We start from the raw sequence: 24,145 nt of genomic DNA, 5'->3' as shown, positions 1-24,145 counted from the left end.
AAGCAGTTGGTTTCTCTGGGAAACCTGTTCCAGTGCCTCACCAGTCTCACAGTAAAGAATTTCTTAAGATCTAATCTAAACCTACTCTCTTTTAGTTTGAATCCATTCCCACTTATCCTGTCACTACATGCTCCTGCAAAAAGCACCTCTTTCTCTCCCTTCAGGTAATAAAAGGCCACAAACAGGTCACCCTGAAGTTTTCTCTTTTCCAGGTTGAGCAAACCCAATTTTCTTAGTCTTTTCGCAGGGGAGGAGTGCTTAATTCCCCTTATTTTTCTGATGTCCTTCCTCTGGACTTGCTCCAACAGGTCAATGCCCTTCCTGTTCTGGGACGCCAGAGCTGGATGCAGGGTTCCAGGTGGGGTCTCACCAGACCAGAGTAGAGGTATAGAATCCCCTCCCTCACCCTGCTGCCCATGCTGCTTTGGATACAGCAATATTGGTATCACCCAATATTCCCCATTCTGTGATCACAAGCTTTATATGAATATCACTATCTCAGTATTTCATAAACTTCCAAGTACTAAAGTGTCATTGTTTGCACACAAGAATCAATAGGGAAAAAAAGATAACAGTTTTATTAAGGCAACACATTATGCAATGCCTTAAGTAACTTTTAAGCCACATTATGAACCCAGGTCAACCTCACTACTGCCTGCACAATTCTGTGTTTTGTGGCAAGTATGGTACCCAAGGCTTACGGCATGCATGCATGTAAGGGATTTTTTTAAAATAAATACAGTTAAAAGAGCATATTGTGTGCTAGACCTAACCACATGTACAAACAGCTCTCAGAGACTTATTTCAAAATCACTCAATGATGAAACTTCTTTTCTGTGAGTACATTATCTCATTTTCACTTATGCTAACGCCTTCCTGCCACTCTCTCTATGTCTCTGAAAAAACTGAGAAAGTTCATACACTTTCACATCCTACACAGAGTTTGATCTTCAGCATATACAAAATAATAAGAAAATCATTGTTCTACTGATACACATCCAAGTTACATGAAATAGTTTCTATTTCATGTTATGCAAGTACTCAAAATATGTGGCTCTCACTGGTACATGCCCTTCTTTGTTTTGTAACATACATCACAATGATTATCCTGAGAGCTTAATTAGCATCAAGCACATCAAACGTCACCCATCCTGTGTATCTCCAACAACTGGAATTTTCCTCTCAAACAGATCAATTTACATCTGTATTTTACACAGCATGCGTGTTAACATCTCTGAACTTGTAACTCCTCTTAATACTGCAAGGAAGACTGGTAAGAGACCTAAGTATTTTTCCTGTGTTTTTCACCAAAATTAAGCCTAACTATGCTTCTCTGCAAGCTAAGACTTCCATTGCTTCCACCTACCATCAGAGGCTCTCCAGCAGAAGGTTTTTCCAAGGCTGGTACCATATCCACATAGCCCCCTGCAATGGCAAGTTCCCCAGTCTCCTTGATCTGTATCGGGGGGAAAATACATTAAAGAGGTGATTTATTTGCAGAAAGTCACAAAAGGTATTTAAAAATCAGAGATGAAAAGATGAAAGATGAAAAGAGAAAACATAAAAGTTACAGTGTGAAAAAAGCCACTTCATAAATGTGCTGTAGTCTTGAGGTAAGTTGTTATGTTTTTCAAACAGCTCTTCAAGCAAAATAATTCTTTTCCTCTAGAGAAACTGTAACAAAATATATTGCTGGTGTACTGTTCACAAAACAGTTGAAATACCTTATTTACCTCCAGTGTTACAAGTTCCTGTCAATATTTCTTCATAAATAGTTCTTAGAAAGACATTTTTCTAAAATGTTTTTCCTTGAGGTAGATATTCAGTTGTCAAGAGTCCATTTAGACAATTTTACTATCTCCACATGCCTTATATTGCAACTTGCACTAGAAACAGCTTTTTAAGCATTGCAAACAAGAAAGATTACAAAAAGAACGATGGAAAATATCTGAATTCCCTCCTGGTTTAATTTTTTGAAGTAGTTAATTCAGAGAAGAAAATGGGTTTCAATTTGGCATTGTCTCTGAAGGATGTGACAAACCATCCCGGTCTATGGCAGCTAAAAGATGGCAAATTGGTTCACTGGCAATGCATATAGAGAGGTGTATGATAAATAGCCAAGTTGAAGAAATATCAAGTACCACAGCCTAGTTTATTGCTCTACATCAACTATTACTCAAATCATGCCCAACAGCTTGTCACCTGCTGCCACTGTACTTCAGACAATGGTGAAAATGGATTCAAACCACCCTCTCAAAGCTGTATGCCCACCTGTAGTTTGATTTAACCAGTTTATTTCAGCACAAAGATGGCTTCAGTTAATACAAATTTGACATGCAATAAGTAATAAAATTCTGCAAAACTCATAACTGTTTAAGATGATTTACTATAATCCTGTTAAACATTGTAATTTCTATCCAAAATCAATTACTTCAAAGTTGTAGAAGAAAAAAATGTTAGCAAAATCCACCAAAACTCTACACACTAGCAGTTATTAAACTAAGTTACTAATTACAAGTTTTGCCTTTAACCACAATGGAACAACTCACCCTATTTACAAATTTGGAAGGGCTTGGAAGCACATTATGAATTCTATTAATTAACAAGGTATATGGAAACCATCAAAAATAAACATATGCATTCTAGAAATTCCATCAGGACTTGGTGACAGTACCTTTTAAATATAGTTAGAGTGATTTCCAAAGCTCATTTGAGGCACCAAACAACCTTACTTACTACTAGTATTCAAGAGTTTGTACCCAGTAGTCTCTACGTTGTTACCATTCTGAAATTTTGTAGCTGCTAATGCCTATCAGGTCTGCAAAAAAAATTTGCCTCCTTCAACATGCATCCCAGAAAGCTGTATGAATCCAGCAATCCTCTATTACTATGATGTCTCTCTTTATTTGATTCTCCCTGCCCAATCCTCACTGCAGCTGCAACTATACCTGCTGCCCTGATCACTAATCAAGAGGTGGCTAGATTTTGACAGAGATGAGGCTGCAAAACTTTAGCCAGCAAGGCAACCTAACTCACCCTGCATAAGCCGAAGCAAATATTGACAAATAACAGCATCAAATCATAGGTTAATAAAGTAGAAATGTCATATGATACTACAGAAGTGACGAAAATTTACTTTGTGTCCTGTTCCTGGAGTTTTATCCTTAGCTTCACTACGTACCCTATGACATGGAGATGAGGATTACAGGATGGCCACATAAAATGCTAATATCACGACCAAAGAAAATAGAATAATGCAAACTCAGATTTCATAAAAATGTAAACTGTTTTATCGTAGTTACTATGTTCAATTGCTATGAAACTTCAATTTTTATGAAGTTGTTCTGTGTAGCTGCAGCTTAAGTTTAATAACTCAATCTAAGCTAAATCTGCAGCACACTTACATGCATAGAGTGTTAAGAGTCAATTAAGATAAATAAATCTTAAAAAAAAATTACAGTAATTTCACGAATACAAGCCGCACCAATTTGACCAAAAGTTTGGTGGAAACCCGGAAGTGCGGCTAATATTCGAGGGCGGCTAATACATGGACAATATTCTAAAAGCTGCCAACACGGAAGTGAGAGCCCGCGGCAGCCCCAAGCCAAGCTGGAGCCCGGCTGGCCCCGGCTGAGGTGGGAAAGCCTGGCAGAGGCGGGGCCAGCAGTGTTGGGGGCGGGTGGCTGAGCCTGGGCCAGCAAGGCGGGGCAGGGGGGGCGGCAGAGCCCGGGCCAGCAGGGCGGGGGAGCCCGGGAGAACTGGGGCTAGCAATGCAGGGGAGCATGGCAGAAGCAGGAAGCCGGGCGGGTGGGGCTGCCTGGCAGCGGGGGAAGCCCAGCAGAATCGGGGCCAGCAGCGTGGGGGTGCCCGGCGGTGCGGGGGCCTACAGTGCCGACCAGGGCGAGCAAACGCGGCGGTGGTGCAGACGGGAGGGGGCAGCCGGCGTGCCTGGCAGCGGCGGCGGCGGCTGGCCCACCAGCAGGGCGAGTAAACGCAGCAGCAGGGCGGCCGGCGTGCCTCACAGCGGCGGCCGGCCCGCCGGCAGGGCGAGTAAATGCAGCAGCAGGGCGGCCGGCATGCCTCGCAGCGGCGGCGGGGGCCGGCCCGCCAGCAGGGCGAGTAAACTCAGCGGCGGGGTGGCCGGCGTGCCTCACAGCGGCGGCGGCGGCTGGCCCGCCGGCAGGACGAGCAAACGCGGCAGCGAGGCTGTGCTGACGGGAGAGGGGGGACAGCGAGCCCAGCGGCGGCCGCAGCACCACCCGGCCAGCCCCGCCGAGCCGTAGCACCGAGCTGGGCCACCCGGCCCCGTCGGCAACCATGAGCGGGCCGAGCCTGCCTGGCCCCGCCCCGAGCCAGTAAAGCCCGCTATGCCGCGATCCTGTTACTAATTGGCCAATTTGTGAAAGCTGCGCATGGATTCTCGCTACGAACGAAAGTGCGGCTAATATTCGGGGTGCGGCTTATCTATTGACAAAGACAGCAACATTGTCGAGGCACCAGGGGTGCGGCTTATAGTCCGTGCGGCTTGTATTCGTGAAACTACTGTAATACACAAAGTTAATAACTCCAGAAAACAAGTACACACTACGATGACCTAAGGACGACTGCTTTTTTATCTTGTCCAGTGAACAAAAAAGGCAACAAAATGAAAAGAGTTCTCATTTGAGGGTATTAAGTCCTACAATTCTAATGGTACTTCCATTACTATCCTAGTGACACCATAAAATAAGACTATTTCATTCCACTTGCTTCATTTCTTTACAAAGCCTTTGCCAATGGTGTGCTGCTTAATGAGTCATCTTTCTTGCTCTTCCTCATATCCCCAGTCTTTTAACCAATATATCTTTCTCTGAAGACCATAATGAAGAGATTGTTCTGACCTTGGTCTGAAAATGGATTCTATTTCCCTCCTTCCACATTTCTGTTTGCAAAGTTTGCCCTGGATAGACTGGGTTTGCAAAGCGAACCTAAAAGTCAAAAAGGAGAAAAAAGAAGTTGGGTTGTGAAAAGATGTGTCTGTCATATGTAAATGCAAAGCTTAAACACATTGAATCTACTGAAATGATAAAAATTAAAGAGGAAAATTAAGTCAGCTATCAATGCAGAAAGCCTAAATATTTAAGTAAACATACAAGACAGAGGCATTAAAATGCATGCAGCTGTAAGTAAAAGCAATTCTGGCAGTTAAGACATTGTGAAAGATGTCCCCCCCACTGAAAATTTCTTTTGGCACTAAGAACAGAAAAAAATCAAGAAAATTTACTGCAAAGAATGAAAACACAGACCTTGATTGCCTTGAATCTGTTCACATCATTATTTGCAAACTGCTTCAAAACGTTCCTAGCAGCAAATCCAAAGGTGCATAGTCCGTGAAGAATAGGCTTCTCAAATCCTATTTGAAGAGGTAACATTTTAGCATTTTTAATATCAGAACCTTGAATGCAGCTTCTATTAATATCTATACTTTTTTCATAGTATTTTCCTCCATTAGTGCTCTTAATCCTTTTTCTTTTTTGACTAATTTATGTTAATAAAAAGTGTCTGTTACTATTTATCATTTCCTCTACTTTTGGACAAAGAGCAAACAAGTGACACTTGCACTGCCTCTGAGGCTCAGAAGTAGAATTAGTCCCTTTCTGGTGAGGTGAAAAAATGAAAAATAAGGAGATTATCTAGTTTAGTACACATGCATAGGCACACCAGACATGCAGTTAAAATGGAAGTATGTACTTTAAGAGTAAGAGATATTGTAATCATTAAAAAGTAGCAATACTAAGACTATTTGACACTTCCTGTTTTGAATTCCTATTCATGGTTGGCCAAAGTCTTCTAATACAATGTCTGCTTTAGGATTAATTTACCTTTATTTAGAAATTTAAAAAAAAAAAAAAAAGAAAAAAGAAATATTTTTGCCAATTTTCATCACATTCCTATCCTTTGAAGCAGGAGCTCAACCTTGGCAGAGGATAAGCTTCATATTAGCACTGCATCTTTTTCAAGTACTGTCAAAATCTGACTAAAAAAACCTTTGACAACTGGTCTCAGATTTGCTAAAGTGCAACAGTTAAGTTATAAAGATATTGCTTATATATTCTGATTCCTTAAACAGGTTGTTCTGACAAGGCAGGTAAACAATAACAGATCACACTCGCAACAGCCCATGGAATCCAGGCAGATCTGTCCAGCTTTGGCACTGAAACCAGTTGCTTTGCCCAGAACTGATACGCTACTCTTGTCTGCCAGAGACTGTTTTTCTTGAGCTCTAAATAACTTCTCATAGCATCTACACAGTACAAAATGTTCTCACAAGGGACAAGAGCTGGGAGAAAAAACAAAAGCAAAATGAAAAAAAAAAAAGAGGAGATAGGACAAAGTCTAGCCAGCAGAGAATTGAAAGATGTAGAAGAAAAGAAAAGAAAAGAAACCACTGTCGAGACAGATAAAGCCATAAGGACTCCATCCTAGTTTTGGCTGGGCTATAATGAATTTTCTCTAGTAGCTTGTACAATGCTGTGCCCTGAATTTAGTGTGACAGTAACGCTGATAATACACCCATGTTTCAGCTGTTGCTAAGAAGTGTCTAACATATGCCAAACACTCTTCAGTGACCTATGATCCAAGCAGGTGCACAAGAAGATGTGAGAGAGCATGACTGGAGCTGCTGAGCTGAACTGGTAAAAATGACATTCTGTATAGAAGAACCTCATGTCCAGGATACAAACTGGGGGAAGCTGGTCAGGAGCCACTGATCATGGCTCAGGGATGGGTTGGGCATTGGTCAGCAGGTGATAAGCAAATGTGTTGTGTACTTGTTACACTTGGGTTTTACACCTCCTTTTTCTCTGTCCTTTTCATTATTATTTGTAGTAGCAGCAGCAGCATTAGTATTACTAGTATAATATTTTACTTCAGTTATTGAAGTGTTCTTATATCAACCCACAAGTTTTACCTTTTTTCCTCTCCAACACTACTCTCGAAGAGAAAAACAGGGCGGGAGAGGTAAGGAATGAGTAAGTGGCTATGTGGTAATTAGTTGCAAGCTAAAGTTAAGCCATGGAAGAATTAATGCTGGGAAAGATGGGCTAGCAGAATTACAGATTAGAAAGAAAATTTTGACTCATTGGGTGAGAAGACATAACAGAAAGACTGGTTTAAAGGAATATGAGTCTGTTTTCTCACTTTAAGTATTCCAGCCTGACCATCCTGTCATTTCTTTCCCACAAAATACTTGAGTGTGCACACTTTTAACTCTATTTTGTACCAAACAGGCACTGTTCTGAAAGCACAGTTACCATGTAGTCATATTACTGCACCACTGTTAACAGCATCAGTTTTCAGTATGCCTCATTCAGAATGTTACAGCGACATCTAGCGCCTTAAAAACTCACTTCAATTCACCATGAAAGAAACAGAGACCATCCACTCTATTCAGAACTCAGAAACAGCCAAATATACCAAATCCTATTTTTCCCAGTATTTTCTTTAAAAAAAACTAATGCATACTCAAAGAAAAATTTGGTGAGCTAATCAAATTACTTTCTATCTAGACTGAAACAAAACCAAAGTAAATGCTGCTTTCCCTTTCTAGTATCCGAAAACACAAGACACAAGAATAAAGGCATAAGAATATAAAGAGGTGTTTGCATGCACTATGTCTTCTGAAAGATTACACATGGGAAATCTTAACAATAACCCTGGAATGACTGAATGCATTATGCTGAATGCTTGCTTCCCATACACACTGGTGAGAGTTAGTGTGAATAGTTCAGAAGAAAAAAAAATTTACACACCCAGAAAAAAAAATTCTGGATTATCTCTACAGCCATTTCCTCTCTGAGAGTACTTGCATTTAGTACAGGTAGGGTACTGTCAGAATTCCAAAATCCAGTGCAGCAATTTTATGTTGAGACAAAGGGACATCTCATCTAAGTATTAATTTCATTTTCCCCAAGTGCCAGTGCTCTCTGTGTGAGCAGGTAGAAGATTTCTACTTCTCTACTTTTCTCCGTTTTTTGAAGTATTATTATCATTATTATTCCAAACACTGGGTTTTCAATTATGAACATGTATTTTTCATCTCCATCACCATCATTAACAAACCAACATCACCAGCAAACAGACTGCTTTAACAAACTGGGAAAATCTCTTATTGGACTTCAGTATTTGACAGGCATTACTTATGAACACCAATTTACATAGAATTGTACAAAACTGAGTTAACAAACCAATTAGTATGCATTTATGAAAGGAGATAATTTGTGAAAGTATGTTAAGTGTGATCTGAACAAGGAAGCATAACTCTGCTCTATTTATCTTGATACGAACAGCATACAGTGATACTTGCACAATAAAAAGAAATTCATCAGAAAACTGCAGACTAATTGTTACAGATTAGTCATTTCATGTAATGTTTATGATGATACCATACATATTTAGGAAAATTTCTCAAGTAAATCAAATTGCTATCTGCCTGGAGTAATCAAACTATACTACTTGCAAGGCCTGAAAGTAAGCCCGAAAAATACAGTAATTTCACGACTATAAGGCGCACCCTTTTGACTAAAATTTTGGTCCGAACTCGGAAGTGTGCCTTATAGTCCGGTGCATCTTATACAACGTACAAAGTTCAGAAATTTGCCAACCCAGAAGTGCGAGCCCGCAACAGCCCCGAGCCGAGCTGAGCCCACCCTGCTGTGGCGGGGCAGCTCTGGGCTGGGGCGAGCTCGGTGGCATCAGGTTAGCACTGGGTCGGGGCAAGCCTGGCGGCAGCGGCAGCCCAAGCGCAAGGGGGAAAGGAAGCGGTGGTGGTGGCCTGGGCATGGGGGGAAGAAGCCGGTGCCAGCCGCAGTCCGGGCGCATGGAGGGAGTGAGCCGGCCCCAGCCCTGGTTTGGCACGAGCCGCACAGGGAGGGAGGGAGAGAGCCAGCGCCAGCCCCGGCCCAGCACAAGCTGCGTGGGGAGGGAGGGAGCTGCCGCTGGCCCTGGCCTGGCACGAGCTGCGCGGGGAGGGAGGGAGCCGCTGGCCCTGAACCACCGCAAGCCGCGGCCACCCCGAGCTGCACCTCACCAGCGGGGGATGGGCGGGAGTGCCGAGGCCTGTGGCACGGGGAGGGTGCCTGGAGCTGTGTTTTAAAGGCTAGGCCAATCTGTGAAAAATGTTTGCAAATTGAGCACCTGCCAGAAAACCCTGCGATCGCACAATTCCGTTACTAATTTGTTACTTTGTTGCATGAGGCACGGATCTTCGCTGCAAAAAAAATGTGTGCCTTATAGTCTGGTGTGCCTTATATAATATACGAAGTTGTGAAATTTGCCAACTCCCAGAGGTGCACCTTATAATCTGGTGCGCCTTCTAGTCGTGAAATTACTGTAACTTTACAACACGATTTCAAGAAAACATCCTTTTCCATTTATTACATCTCTTCCAGAATTAGTTACTGCAGCCTCTGCTCTCAAGCTCTGGCATGTAGAATTAGGTATATTAACAAACTAATCTGCTAGCAAGAGGTGTAGTTATGCAATTTTATAAGAAAGGAATGCTAACAAGCTCCCTCTCTCCTGTCCTCTTGATAGAGAAGAATACACTGAAGAACAAAAAGTTCCATTCAGACGCACAAAATCTCAAAATCATTTAGATGGAAAGAACTACGTATCAGAGAATGCATGGGATTCCTTCAGTAGCTTTGATACGCAATTACTTCTGCTTATGAAACAGATGTTGTAAAAACAGGACACTGGTAATAAACAGGATCCAAAGGAAAATACGTTAGAAAGTATGTTTCCATTGTAAGTAAAGTCCAAGCACTATCCCCATTTCTAGCTAAAAGAAGCAATGCTTCAAACTGAAGTGTGATGCAGAATTTGAAGATATTTAACTGGTGACTCTCAGAACAGCTATAAAACAAGCACTGCTTTTTCCAGGCTGTTAAAGATGTACATACTGAAAAATAGATTAAAAATACATTTACATCATCCTTCATCCAAATATTAACACAATGGTATCCCCATCAGCTCACCTCCAAGAGCAGCAAAACTTGGATCCAGATGTAAAGGATTCCAATCTCCACTCAGTCGATATAAGGCAGCCTGCAGAAAAAGAGAAGGAATCAGAACAAGCAAGATCACCCAGAAATTCATGACAGATTAAGAAACGTATCACAATCTATTTTGCTACTCCTTACATAATACACTCTACAACAAGGCAGGTAAAATGGAAACTAATTACTGTTTTCTTTGACAAACTTATCCACAATGTAATACAGAAGTACAGTAATTTCACAATTATAAGCCGCACCATTTTGACTAAAATTTTGGTCCGAACCCAGAAGTGCGGCTTATAATCAGGTGCGACCAATATATTGATGAGGTTCAGAAATTTGCCAACCCGGAAGTTCGAGCCCGCACGGCCCCAGCGGGGGAAAAGCGGGGCGGTTCCAAGCCTGCAGGGCTCTGGCAGGGGGAAAGGTGGTGTCAATTCGAGCCCACACGGCCCCAGCAGAGGGGGCGGCAGGGCCGATCCGATCCTGCATTGCCCCAGCAGGGGAAAAGCGGGGCCAATCTGAGCCCATCTGGCCCCAGCGGGGGAAAAGCGGGGCCGATTCGAGCCCACACGGTCCTGGTGGGGGAAAAGTGGGGCCGATCCGAGCCTGCATGGCCCCAAGCTGAGCCAGTAAACTCCGCAATCCCACGATTCTTTTACTAATTGGCAACTTTGTGAAAGTTGTGCAAGTATCCTCACTGTGAATGAAAGTGCGGTTTATATATGGATGAATATCTAAACGTTGCTGACATCCAGATGTGCGGCTTATAATTGTGAAATTATATATGACTTTTTTTAATAACATACACACACTGTATCATGTTTTTCCAGCAACAGATTCATCTTACAGGGATCAGAAATATCCTTACCTTTTTTTAAATTTAATTTTTGTTTTTTTTTTAAATCCCTAATTTTAATTTAAATTAGGATACATTTCTCATAGCAGATCCATGGGTAGCTGATCCTAGTATTAAAAACAATCAAAACCCAAAGTAACAATCCAAGCCTTCTGGAAGACTTTTGCTTCATGTTAAATATTCTCTCTCATTACTAAAAAAGTAGAGAAATACAGATTTAACATGTTTTATATACTGTGAATGTGAATAAACCTGAGAAACTATGAAGAATATGGCTACTGTACTTCAGGTTTCTTTCCCTGTGTAGCTTTAGCATTTTCATTATCAAATCTTCTATTTGCTGTATATCCAGAGCAGCCAGCAGTCCATATCATGAGAGATATCAAAAGTCAACCTGTGCATATCTCTGAAATAAAACCTTTTTCTCTGGTAAATTTACAGATCACAGTGTAATCCAGTGACTAAATGACAATGGAGTGCTCTCTAGTAAAAATTTCCCAGAAGTACAGAGAAAATCAGTACATCACATTAACTAATGAAGATTCCAAGAATTTAGCAGCTTAATTATGATGACACATACAAATTGAACACAGATTTAATTAAAAAAAGCTTTTAAACTGAAAACGAATTGTATTTTAGTCAAGCATACTATTGGACCTTGGAACCCATTGTCAGTAAAAATTTTTACCCAGCATTTAGAATTAGAATAATAAAAAATAGTATGTATTTATTTGAATGAGGGAAAACTGTACTAAATCCCATTTGGAGGAAGAAGATAGCAGATTTCTCAAAGGAAAGGCTGAAAAAAGAAGATTCCTGAAAGGAAGAATTTTACTATGTATGTCTAACACTGGTTTTCATCAAGTCTGAAGCAGACAATATAACAAGAAAGGCTCTGAACTCATTATTTTAAAACATAATCCATGTATTTTCTTTTGTAATCCGTGAATATTTGAGGCATTTCTCCACCTATCTATAGCTCCAACACTAAGCTCTACCTCTCTCTTATTTCTCATAGCAATTTTCTTGCTATGAGCAATACAGTAAGTTCTTTGAGCCTCAGTTAAGGTGGAATGTAAAGACCTTGTCATTGCTTCCTGTGAGAGTGGAATTAGACACTAAAAACTGCAAGAAGAAAATCTTAAACTGCATCACAGTATAACCATGGAAATCTTAGAAAAGCAAACTGCAAGATAATATCTCTCTGTGGCTGCTTACATATTCATTTACTGTTTTTGAAACACTTTTCCTTTCAGAAAAAAATACAAGTGGATCTGAAATTTCTAACTTTTACTTTTACCAAATAGGTGTTTTTATTATAACTCTTTTTTCAATTATCTTCTAATTAATCCCATAATTTCTTAGGAAAATAGTTAAGACTGGAAATTTAATATTAGTGTAAGAGTCAAGTTCATCTGGGTCTGTGTTTGAGATTCTGAAAAGGACCAAAGAGAGGGCAAATAGTTTACTGAATATGTAAAAGTTCCAACACTAGGAAAGAGATATTTAGTGAGGGATAGACCCATACTTTTTTTTCAAACAAATAAATTTTAATCTGACAATCTAAAGAGAATTCTTCAACAAAATTCTGTTAAGTAGGTTACATCCCTTCATTACTCAAGTTTTCTTTCAAAAGGGTCTGAAATCTAAAAGCAAATTGCTACTCAAGAACTAGAAAAAAATTGCCAGATATTAAATTATTAAATAATTAAGTAACTTCATAGCTAAGTTAAAATTCTAGGGTCTTACTGTCATTCTTCAATTAACTTGAATTTTACAAGAGGTATCAGGAAGTTGTTTTCACAAAAGAGCTGTTGCAATAAATTTTAATTCTAATTTTAAATAACATTCAGTTGCACTACTGTAAAATTCAATTTATGGATATTAAAAAAAAGACAAATTTCTGTGTGAAGCCCAAAACTCAAATTTAGCTATGCAGCTGTTGCTTACTAAAACTGTAATAAGAACTAGCCATTTATTTAGCGTGATCATAAGCACTACTTGGGAGACAATACTTACACCAAACGCTTTTCAAAATTACTGTAGTAAAAAATACAGTAGTAAAAAATGTTGTGCTTTGCTAACAAAATAAATGTAGCAGTTAATTCTCTGGATGCAGTTGTTTTCTAAATGTGGTCAATGACATATGAATCTGAGAAATTATACTTGTCTTTTCATATTTTCAATAACTACAGTGACACTGGTCACAGCTAGAAAAAACACACGCAGAAGTGAATTAAACAGTTACAGTAGGTTTTTTTCAGATTCAGCACAGCCAAATCAGGCCTGCGAACAAATTTCATTTACCATAATAAAACCAGTCAACATGAAAATGAATTGCTTTCTAGAGCCTTGTTGTCTCTACTTTCTGTATTCCTCCAACAAGGACATTTCATAAGTGACAGCATTAGGGGAGGAGGTGGGGAGAACCAAGCAACCAACCCAGGATGCCTCCTTGGAGGATTACAAGAATCAATTGATGTACAGCATTAGATTGAAGTCAGTAATAATATGGTTAAAATGTTTTCTAATTAATAACACACACTGTCAAGTCTCATTTCCTAACAATTTAGGAGCTCTGCCAGAGCACAAAAGACACTATCAAACCTGTCTGTGCCAATTTTTCCGTCTTCCTGCAGACTGTAATAAAGACCAGTGGTAAAGCTAAAGAAAAAGGAAGCTAACCATCCATGCATTTTCCCTTCAAACCAGGCAGAAAAATACCTCTACCCAAAAGCTTACCTTACCAAGGAAATATGTGTATATATGAACATATGTATGGACGGACAGGGACATTTAAGTCTGTATGCTTTTACAGCTTATTTAAGAGAAAAAGTAGTCAAGCCATCTTGTGAAGAAAACATCCACAATCCATATGTGTGTATCAACGGGCTCTCAGTCACATTATGAACAGTGAAAATTTCCAGTTAAAATGGTAGTGTTCATGCTTCAAGGTCTCAAATTTAGCACAGTACTTAAATAATTCACTGTATATAAAACTTCCCCATTCTGCACTAATCATGCATTTTCTGTTTGTCCCTATCAAATGTTTTTCAAATTTAGTATCAAATTACATATACTGACAGAGACTTCACAGAACATCAGTCATTTTTCAGTAGCATGACAAATATGCAAGAAGCCTTTCCCCTAACAATGCCTCTCAATTAAAAATTAAAAATTACTTCATTTTGGGGAACTTCAAATGGATTAGCAATTTTTACAGTCTTTACTAAGACAAGTATAGACAAGGGAAGGAAATAAAGTCAGTAAGGAATACCATCTTGTCTAAAACAACTGATTGCCAGACTAGTACCTTTTCTTCTTATATCACATTATCATACAAAAGCCCAAGCCCCCAACTATTGGTCAAAATTGCCATGATTAAAAAATTATATTCTGATCTTCCCAATGAGAACAAATACAAAGAACTGGGGGATATACAAAACTTGACATTAATAACAAACTTTCAAAGTAATTACTATTACAAGCACTATACAACAGTACCACTTCTGCGCACTGAAGCTTCTAAATAAATGACAGAAAGGTTATCAAATCTTAGCAAAGGCTTCACATCCCTTTGTTCGGTTTCTATCATCCTTTCTTGTTTAGTACTTTAAATATGCCCTCCATATTTGTGAACCTGCATAACATAATTTTCTCTATCATGAAACTAATCATTTATGCTACAAATAGAAAAAAAAATCACCTGAATGTCAGGTGACTATTACTCAAAGCTCTTTAAATTTACACAATTTTAGGCAATGCTGTGCTGTAGTCTTTACAGAACAGGATATAAATTAGAATTTATTCTACAACCATATTTTGATGCACAATGGCTTCTAGTTTCTCCTCTTTGTTACCCATGCTGCGTGCATTGGTGCAGACGCACTTCAGTTGGGCTACTGACCCCATCACCTTTTTGTAGGTCGTAATTGCTACAGTATGCTCTCAAGTGGTTCCATGTTTAGTAACATACCAGTAACTCTTCTCTCTTTGCTAACACATGGATTCCATCCACTGAGACATCGTCTCTCAAACACTGTTATGCTGCCCTTATGCTTATTTCTAGTGAGCCTGGTTTTACCACCTTCCTGCTTCAAATCTAGTTTAAAACTTGTTTAATGAGCTGTGCTAACTCCTGTGTAAAGATCTTTTATGCCTTTGAGACAGGTGTACCCCATCTGTTGGCAGCAGGGCTGCTGTTGTGCAAACTGACCCATGATCAAAAAGGCCAAAATTCTGCCACTGACACCAGTCTCACAGCCAGCTACTGATCTTCCTGTTTCTTCCCTCATCATTCCCTAAATTCTCTAAAAACACAAATATTTACATATGCTTAGCATTAAAACACATATGAAGACTGCAGAACAAAGGATGGTTTTCCACAGATAAGGATTCCAACTACACACAAGCTTGGAAGGGTCTTATCATGCCATCCGCAGATGTAAAGTAAAACCTCATAATAATGGACCTACCGGCAACAGGTAGAAAATAAGTCACAGTAGATTTTAGCTTAATAATTCATTAAGCATTCATTAAATGCTTCCTATGCCACTCTTTCACTCCAAGAACTCTTTTTAGTAAGTTTTTATTGCAAATTCCACCCTTTTACAACAAACTAGATTTCTGCATAATTGTCTTTACAATTGTTTCCAGGTACAATAAGAACAGCAACTTTAGCCGAATTTGACACACCAAGAAAATAAACTCGGGTAGCTGCAGTATGAGCAAGACTGCAGGACTGAGAATGACTCAGATGGGAAGGTGACTCCAGCAGTCTTAATCACAGGATGCTGATAACACACTTCAAACAGGACAGGGGCCAATTATTTTCTCTTCTTTCAGAGAAAACAAAAACAGCATGTTCGAAAAAAATCCTAAACTACCTGAAACCAGAAATTTTTTCACATCCTGTCAATCAATGCTAGATTTATACCTGGAACAGAAGTCTTTATGTAGTTTTTTTTTGATTAGTCTTGGTATGATTTACTGAATCACTCTCAAATCTTCCAAATTAATAAAGAATCAAATTCACTTGCACAGTGTGCATATATATATATTTTTTTTATATATATTTCTCTTTTTTATGCTGCTAACTGTATCACATCCAGAAAAATCACCATCCAATGCTACATGTCGTTCCTTTAAATGTTCTCTGTACAGTTACAATGCCTCAAACATTTATAAACATCCTTGCTTTATAGATTAGAAACTACAAGGAGAAAAGGTGGTAACTGTCAGCAGCAGAAACAAATTCCAGCTCTCCAACAGAAAATTTGAAGGTCTAGTTTTTTTAAACTACCTCACATTTTTGATGTACAACACAGCCTCTGTGGATTTCAATTTCAGCCTGTGATGTTCAGACATCCTCCAGCTAGTCTTACTCCCAAATTCCATCTTCCATATTCTATTGTTTAATCCTCTCCTACCAGTCACTGATCAAGGAGCACCCATGTCTGAGTGCTTTGCGATGCCTGGGCAACAGTGGCCCACAGAGCAAAGAACAGAAAATCCCCTGTCAAACAATTGCAGTTCCAACCAGTCTCTAACCATGAGACAATTTTCCTCTCACTATTCCTTCTCAGAATGTAACTTCTTGCAACAAATAACACAGGAAAACTGACTTCCTACACTGTCACAGTTCATGCCTACAGCTTTTTCCTCACATGTGGAAGGAGTTCCTGAAGAAGAGGGAAACAAACACACCATTCATACCTTCATCACTGAAAACTGTATCATCAAACACTGCACACAAAGCAGATAAAGCCAACAAAACCCACAACCTTTACTTGGAATTTTTATCTTTTTAGATATCCATAACACTTAAAACACTATCGAAGTTTTCCAAATTAAAGCAACTTTTAAATGACAGGACATAAATAAGCTCCTTCAACTGACCACTATCAGGCTCAGCTTCATCATCTCTAAAGCATTTAAAAATTCTTGAAAGCAAAAATTGCCTAACTGCCTGACCCTGAAAGGCCCAAAGCAGAAGTACCGTGTCCTTGAGATCTCCAAACTGCATGGAAAAGTAGCTGTGGCAGAAATCTACATGTGAGAACCCACATGACACTGCACTGCAGAGTCTTCAAGAGTCAACAGCATGTACACAGCTGGTTCAGAACATCACAGGTTGAGACACCAGGTTTTCAAACCCTGTCAAAATGTTCATTTTTACCTTTTTGCCATGTCTATTTCTCCCTATTGATATAAGTAAAAAGCACACTGAGTCAGAATTCAGGGAGAATGCTTTAAAGAAATTTAAGATACTACTGCAAGCAAAGAGAATTTATCTATTGGCAAATATTTTGTAAAATTATTAGATGTTCTGTTGAGATGAGCTGACACTAACGAAAACTTGGCAGGCTCCACATATTACAGCTCTAGTTTTGCCATACTGCAAACAAAACAAGTAGCTTTCAGCAAAAGGTGAAAGAAAACAGAGAACAGTAAAACTAAAATGACTTGGTGAAAATTTTCATTGCGTGCGATACTGTTGTTTATTCGTTGTCATTACACTGTGTATTCTGAATATTATTTCTGATATTTGAAGATAGAGAACAGTTTTTTAGAAAGAAACTTGCAGAATATCAGAACACTGAGTTTTTCCGTAAGCAAACAAATAAACCATATGAAATCCACACCAAATTCAAGCACCTTATTTTTTCTGCAAAAGTGACTTGTGTTAGTTAACGTACTATCCACTTCAAATAAATATTGCAGCTTACTTCGTGTGTCATCAGAAAATGACTTCCCAAGAAAAACACATTTAGGAAGAGTGTGAAAGCTATATGCAGACAAAACTCTCCAGAGATACAGGTCATTCTGTATGTTATTTTTCATTGCATTAGTAACCATTCAGCAAAATCAGTTTGATTGATTAATTTAAGCCCCCAGTTTGAAAACTGTCAGGACAAAGCACTGTAACTGCATTAAACATTCCCTATAGGGTTGAAATTGAATGATTCATTCCTTGCTAATGGCTAATAGTCAAACACCCTCTAGACATCTTGATCTTCTGTCAGAAGGTCTATTTTATTCAAAAGATTTATGGCAGTGTGTCTAGTAAAGTGAAGTCCAGATTACAGAGAGAGAACAAGCTAGAAAAATACCACTACACATGCACATCTCTACAGTGCAAGATGGAAAAACAGTCATCTAGTTCAGTGCAGAAGAATTCATGAATACAAAAAGAAATATTTAATATCCTTCTTCCACAAGATGCAATTTTAAGCTTTAAAGGCCTTTAGAAGATTAGATACGTCTAAGTTTTTCTTAGTCATTTTTACCTTTAAGCAGCTTACATCATTGGTACTGCAATTCATTCATAAGCACTGGCTGGAATATAAAGAACTTCTCAGAAATGGATACAGATCTGAGAGGGACAAACATCTGTTATACCTCCTGCTATTAGTCTTTGATACCACCAAGCAAAAGGATTACTTTGTTCTGTCAATGGTAACATAGTACACTATTTTTTCCAGGAATTGTAGGTGGCTGTGCCCTCTTCTGCTGAACACACAGTGATGGGTAGAAAAAGTTATTTAGCCTTCCATTTCAGCATCCTCCTCACTAAAAAGTGCTTCATCTGGTCTACAACATTCTTCCTCTGGAAAAAAGCCACTGCAGCAGACTTAGAACTGAAAAAAACTTTCAAGGTAACCACAGTCATTATCTTCAGTGAAAGACACCCGTGCAAATATTTCTAAAACATGCATGGAAGTCTATTTATCAGATGGCTTACTACAGGATAATGATACGGAAAGGGCGAAAATGCTAATTATGAAGAGCAGTTTAGCCATGTACAGCAATTTCACGACTATAAGGCACACCCTTTTGACTAAAATTTTGGCCTGAAGTGCGCCTTATAGTCCGGTGTGCCTTATATATGGACAAAGTTGGGAAATTTGCCAACCCAGAAGTGTGAGTCATGAGTCGCGGTGGGAGTTGGCAGGGCCGCAGCTGCCAGGTGGAGGCGGGGCTGCGGTGCTGTGGCTGCCGGGTGCAGGCGAGACTGGGGGCCTGCGGCGCTGTAGCTGCCGGGTTGAGGCGAGGCCTTGGCCAGCAACCGTGTCGGGGGAGCCGGCGGCGGTTCCTCGCTGCAGAAAAAAAGTGCGCCTATAGTCCGGTGCGCCTTATAGTAGTGAAATTACTGTAATTATGGTAACACAAAAACTAAGTGTCACAACTATCACATTAGTACAGCTTAAGTTAAATCAAATGCCTTCTGCAAACTGACTTTTTCAGTCTGTCCTATACTCTGCACCAATTCAACAGCTGAACGGCAACAGTCATTTCTTCCAACACACTTTTTATTTAAACACTAGGACATTCAGAAATTTGAAGCAATTTGTATACCAGCTTCCATTTTTTAAAGAAGATTTCGGGCATTTATGTGACATTTCACAGACACATAAATGTAAAATCTTGGTAAATGTAAAATATTTTCCCAAGCTGTCCTTCCAATGTAAGTCTGTATCTGTACATAAAGTTCCTGAGTGCTACACCGCATTCCTCCCTCCTGTACACCCCTCCTTTCATCATCAATGAAACACAAATGCTACTGAATAATTTGGCACAGAAGCCTTCTTGTGGTTATCAAAGTCCAGTGGCTCCTCCAACTTCTAACTAGAGAATAATTTTCTTTATATGTTTACCTGTCAGAGTACATCTTAAAGAAAACAAAACAAAACAAGCGAAGTGGTTACTCTCTGTTACTTCTTTTATTTCCACAAATCAATTTTGCAATAGCAAATTTTTCAACTTCTGCATTATGCTGCCATTTCTATATTTTATCTCATGAACTTCGAGCATTTTATGCACAGTAACAATTCTGGACATATGGGTTTAAGGCTCAGGAACTAAAATTACCATAACGACAAGGCAATTATAAATACTATGTGAAAACTGATGAGTCTAGAATCAACTCCAATATAATCATGCAGTGGAGAATCCTTCCAACATTCAAAATAAATACTTTTAAATCCTGGACCTTTAGAGATGTTGTATCTTATCTAATAAAGGCTGCTAAAAAGCACCTCCCACTACATTTAGCCACCTGCCAGGAGAAAATTACTCCCTCATCATTTCCTCCTTCTTGCTCACCTTGCAAATTTTCGATGAAGCCTATTGAGAAGAATTAGAGACCTGTACCTCCTAGACCAATGCTGTGAATTTTAGGATGCAGCCTAAATCAGTGACATGAACAAAAATGCTGACCTTGGCTCTCTTTCCCAGTTGAAGTGGGCAGAGCTAACTTGGACTTCAAGCACAAGAATCAGCTGGAGGAGACTTAATTACTCCATATATTACCAGAGAGATGCTCAGCAGACATTGCAATTGCCACAGTTCAGTTAATGCTCAACATTTTAATTCCGTCTTCAAAAGCTACAGCAACCTGCCATGGATAAGCTGCTTTTGGAAACACCACTCAGTGTCCTAACATTGGTAGTTCCAGATTTTCCTTTCTTGTTTGTCTGACACGTTCATGTTTACCTTGAAAGGAGGTTATATCTCTTTTCACAGCAGATGCCTGCGAACCAGTGGGAATGTGGACAAACAGAAATATACCTGTGCAGGTGTCTGTCAGTATTTCAGGTTTCCCTTGACTCCTCCTACTACACAAATTTAACTTTTTCAAAACTGTGAGTCAAAAGCACTTACTTTTTCTCTTTTGCCACAATGTGTTTGTTTGCACCATGTAGTGTAAATTTCAGGAGGCCTGAACCTTTTCTTCAAAAGTACAACAGAATAAAAACATCCATCCCCTTGTTCTACACAAAACTTGTAATAAGCAACTATAAAATTCCATCAGTCTTAAGAAAAGAATGTTTTACACAGTACATTGAACACGCTTGCATAAGCTAGAAGATGTAGCTTTACACGTACACACATACATACGTATACACACACATAAACATAAATAAACAAGTATAAATACCTGAGGTATATAAAAAAACCTGAACTATTAGTTAACATAATTTAACACTCCTTTCTCCAAACAAAACAAAGATTTCCACACCTAAAGAATACAAGGCTTTACCTGATCAGTTGTTGTAACATCAGAAATTACAGCATCAGGGGGTCTCTTGGGTGGAACTGCTGTTGGCTAAATCAAAATTAATAACATTATTAATATTTCACAGCAAAAATCTTATCCATATCTAATTCCAGAATATATCAGTTATGTATAAAAATAAACAATATTTACCATTTGGTAAGCTTCCTCCTATCCTTCCTACATTTACGAATAAACAAAGATATTTATAAATATCCAAAACCACTGAGCTTAACATACCCTCTATTCAACTCTTTCTTGCTGTAGTGCCTCAGGACTCTAGCTCACAGCAACAACATGCAGTTACAGCTGACATTGCCCTCAAACACTGCATTAGAGGAGACAATGTCAGGTACTCAAACAGCTACTCCAAACATTTCCACAAACACACTGTGCTCATGTGACAACGTTTGCTACTTGCTAACTCTCCGAAAAAAAAAGTTAGGCTCCAAACTGTAACGCTACTTCTCTTTTCCTCTTTATTCTTACCAAACCTCTTCCATGCAAACACAGATTGAGAAAGAGCTACAGTTAGAAATCTTTTCTAGAAACTGCAAGCTCCACCCTAATAATGCTTTCCATTAGGTTATTCTACCTTTTCAAATATTTAAGTGTAGGAGTATCTCATCTGTGTAATGCTTATCAATCCACTTTTCTCCTTAACTCTCAAAACAAAACCACTGGTTTCTCAAGACCTGAACAGCACCTTTCCACTCAGGCTCTGCAGTGAACAGAAGTATTTAAATTCCATCTGAGTTTGCACAGCCACACTGCTTAAATGCCAGTTTATACTTCCTAGGTCATATAGAAAATGCTTTTTCTTGCAGTGCTGACAGAAGTCTTTATGTGTTCGGTGTTTTTTTAAATACGAGTATGTGGGGATTTACTTTGGCCTTTTCTGACGTTCGTTTTCCACCAAATCTTCCAGCTCCAATAAAAAACAAAGAGAACTGATTGTAACACACCAGGTCCTTTCCACAATAGGTATTCACTGAAAGACAAAGAAGAAGAAGGTCATATATTGTCTTCAATCTCCTTTTTCATACAACCATCATGTGTTGTTACAAGAGACAAGTTCAGCTGGAAACTTGACAAAGCTCATTTTAACAATTCAGGGGACAGTGGTCATACTTTCACAGTGTCCTGTTGCAAGTAATTTCCCTAGTAGGGAAGACTCATGATCTGTTTCAAATAATATAATGAACCTTATTTATATTAAAGCATTAAAATTAAAAAATGATCTATCAAAATGGTGATGACATTCAAGGCGCTAAAAATATCTGGCAACACAAAACTGAAATCTCAGCATCTGAGATTGTATTAACAATTTATTTAAATACAGAACTGTACAATAAAATATGATGCATTAAAAGCTATTGAGAACACCAGTGTGTAAAGTAGATTATGACTGCACACAAAAAATGGTATTAGCACCTTGTATGAGAAGAGTTCAGAGTTTAAGATCACCTGTTTCATCCTTTGAACACGCTAGACTTCTTACACTGAACTGAGATTCAGCTTCCTATTTCAGTTCATACCTACTTCATTTCTTTACACCTTAGACTGGAATTCACAGCACTGTTTTGTTAACAATGTTCATTTACAGTTCCGGAAGAAATTTACAAATCACTGAGACACTGCTCACAAAAAGTTTTGCATGTTGCAGGAATAGACAAGTTTCATATTAGTCTAGTATGAAAGCTATGAAGAATGGTCAATAAAAACATTTTACAATTTTATCTGACTAATGAAGAATAAAAGGTCAACAGTGTCGTGAGATTCACAGCCTATAAACCTAGTCTTGCTATCCAGTTTCCTAAAGGACCTTGGTATAATCACATGTAATGAGAGTAAGATTCTGAAGACTACAATTTATCAATTTCTGGAGATATTCTCATCCTCTAACCTGGATACAAGAGGAAGGAAATGGGTTTTGTTCAGAATAAAATAATATAGACATAAAAAAAGGAATGCAGGACATGCTGTTAAAGATCAATGCTTTGCAGATGGGTCTACACAACATAACTATATGATTAACCTTCACAAAACCACCCACAAAACACATGCCAGCATGGAGACACAGACCCCTTACTGTGGGGTAGCAGAATATAAACTCACTGCCTTCAGGTAGGAAAAAGTATTATTATTGCGAAGAACTTTGATCAGTTTGCATACTGCATTATTCTACCTACACAGAAAGAAAGTGTTTCTATTTCAGTAGGTTAACCAACGAAGAATAATTACACAGCCACATCTCACTGAGCTTTAATAAGGTAAGGTCTTCTCCATCGAAGGGCTGGCAGATATTGGTACAGCTATTTAAAAAATGAAGCCTAATAAATATAATTACACCTCCATCAAAAGCCATAAACTATTTTACCATCTATCAGCAAGACTGCTCCCGATCCTTTGTCCAGAATATCAGCAACAGTTGAAACTGAAGTTAATTCTCCTGTAAGAAAAGAACATGTACACATTGTAAGGTTTTGCTTCAGGAATGAAGTCCACAGATAGCCCTTTACACTTCTTTACTATCTTACTAACTTCTTTACCTACTACTATCATTATAGTATGCTGCCGTTATTGTTGTTATTACTATTAGCATCAGCATTGTAATAGTCATATTAATTACAATCATCCTGACTATAACAATGTCTGGGAAACTTTGCAATTTCTTGTTTGAAGATCTGAGTGTTGTTTTGCTTGGGGTATTTTTATAACTTCTGGGGCTCCTTTAAAACAGAATTTTGCTATAGTTCATGTATTCAGAGCTAAACACATCACTGTTTAGACTCAAACACATGGCTATCTTCAAAGATAGCTCCAATCATTTAAGGATTGTCCACAGATTTCAGGAAGGCTGAGGAAACCCCAGTCTTACAGAAGAGAAGCTCAGCTCAGAGCCTGGGCACAGGGCACTTGAAGTTTGTTGTAGAGGTTAGTGCTTTAGAGACACCACCTGTTTAGAATCAGCCTACAGAATGCAAAACCAAAAACCTTTACAAAGTCCGGGCAATCCATTACTAATCGGGCTTCTTTGTAGTATATGTATTTTTCAGATATCTTTTTGTTTCAATAAGAAATTTTATTATTTATTTGTGGCTTGCATTTTTTTATTTTTGCTACACTCTCAAAAACTTAATGTTAAAAAACTACTAATGAAGAAATACAGACACATGCATATTCTGAATT

At 38.8% G+C, this 24,145-nt stretch overlaps 1 protein-coding gene across 1 annotated transcript in view; it reads right to left on the bottom strand.

Annotated features, from left to right (window-relative positions):
* Positions 1-24,145, bottom strand: part of HSD17B4 (hydroxysteroid 17-beta dehydrogenase 4) — a 66,315-nt gene that overhangs the window by 15,253 nt on the left and 26,917 nt on the right. Inside the window, exons 15-21 of the mRNA XM_033084804.2 lie at positions 23,334-23,405; positions 21,841-21,944; positions 20,939-21,004; positions 10,017-10,086; positions 5,286-5,392; positions 4,881-4,967; positions 1,367-1,456 (exon numbers count right to left, since the gene is read on the bottom strand). Of these exons, the coding sequence (XP_032940695.1) occupies positions 1,367-1,456; positions 4,881-4,967; positions 5,286-5,392; positions 10,017-10,086; positions 20,939-21,004; positions 21,841-21,944; positions 23,334-23,405 (596 nt within the window). The remainder of the gene's footprint in view (positions 1-1,366; positions 1,457-4,880; positions 4,968-5,285; positions 5,393-10,016; positions 10,087-20,938; positions 21,005-21,840; positions 21,945-23,333; positions 23,406-24,145) is intronic.

Source organism: Catharus ustulatus, chromosome Z (assembly GCF_009819885.2).
Source record: "Catharus ustulatus isolate bCatUst1 chromosome Z, bCatUst1.pri.v2, whole genome shotgun sequence".
NCBI lineage: Eukaryota > Metazoa > Chordata > Aves > Passeriformes > Turdidae > Catharus > Catharus ustulatus.
Note: the sequence above shows the minus strand (reverse complement) of the source record. Positions and strands in the feature narration are given on the sequence as shown.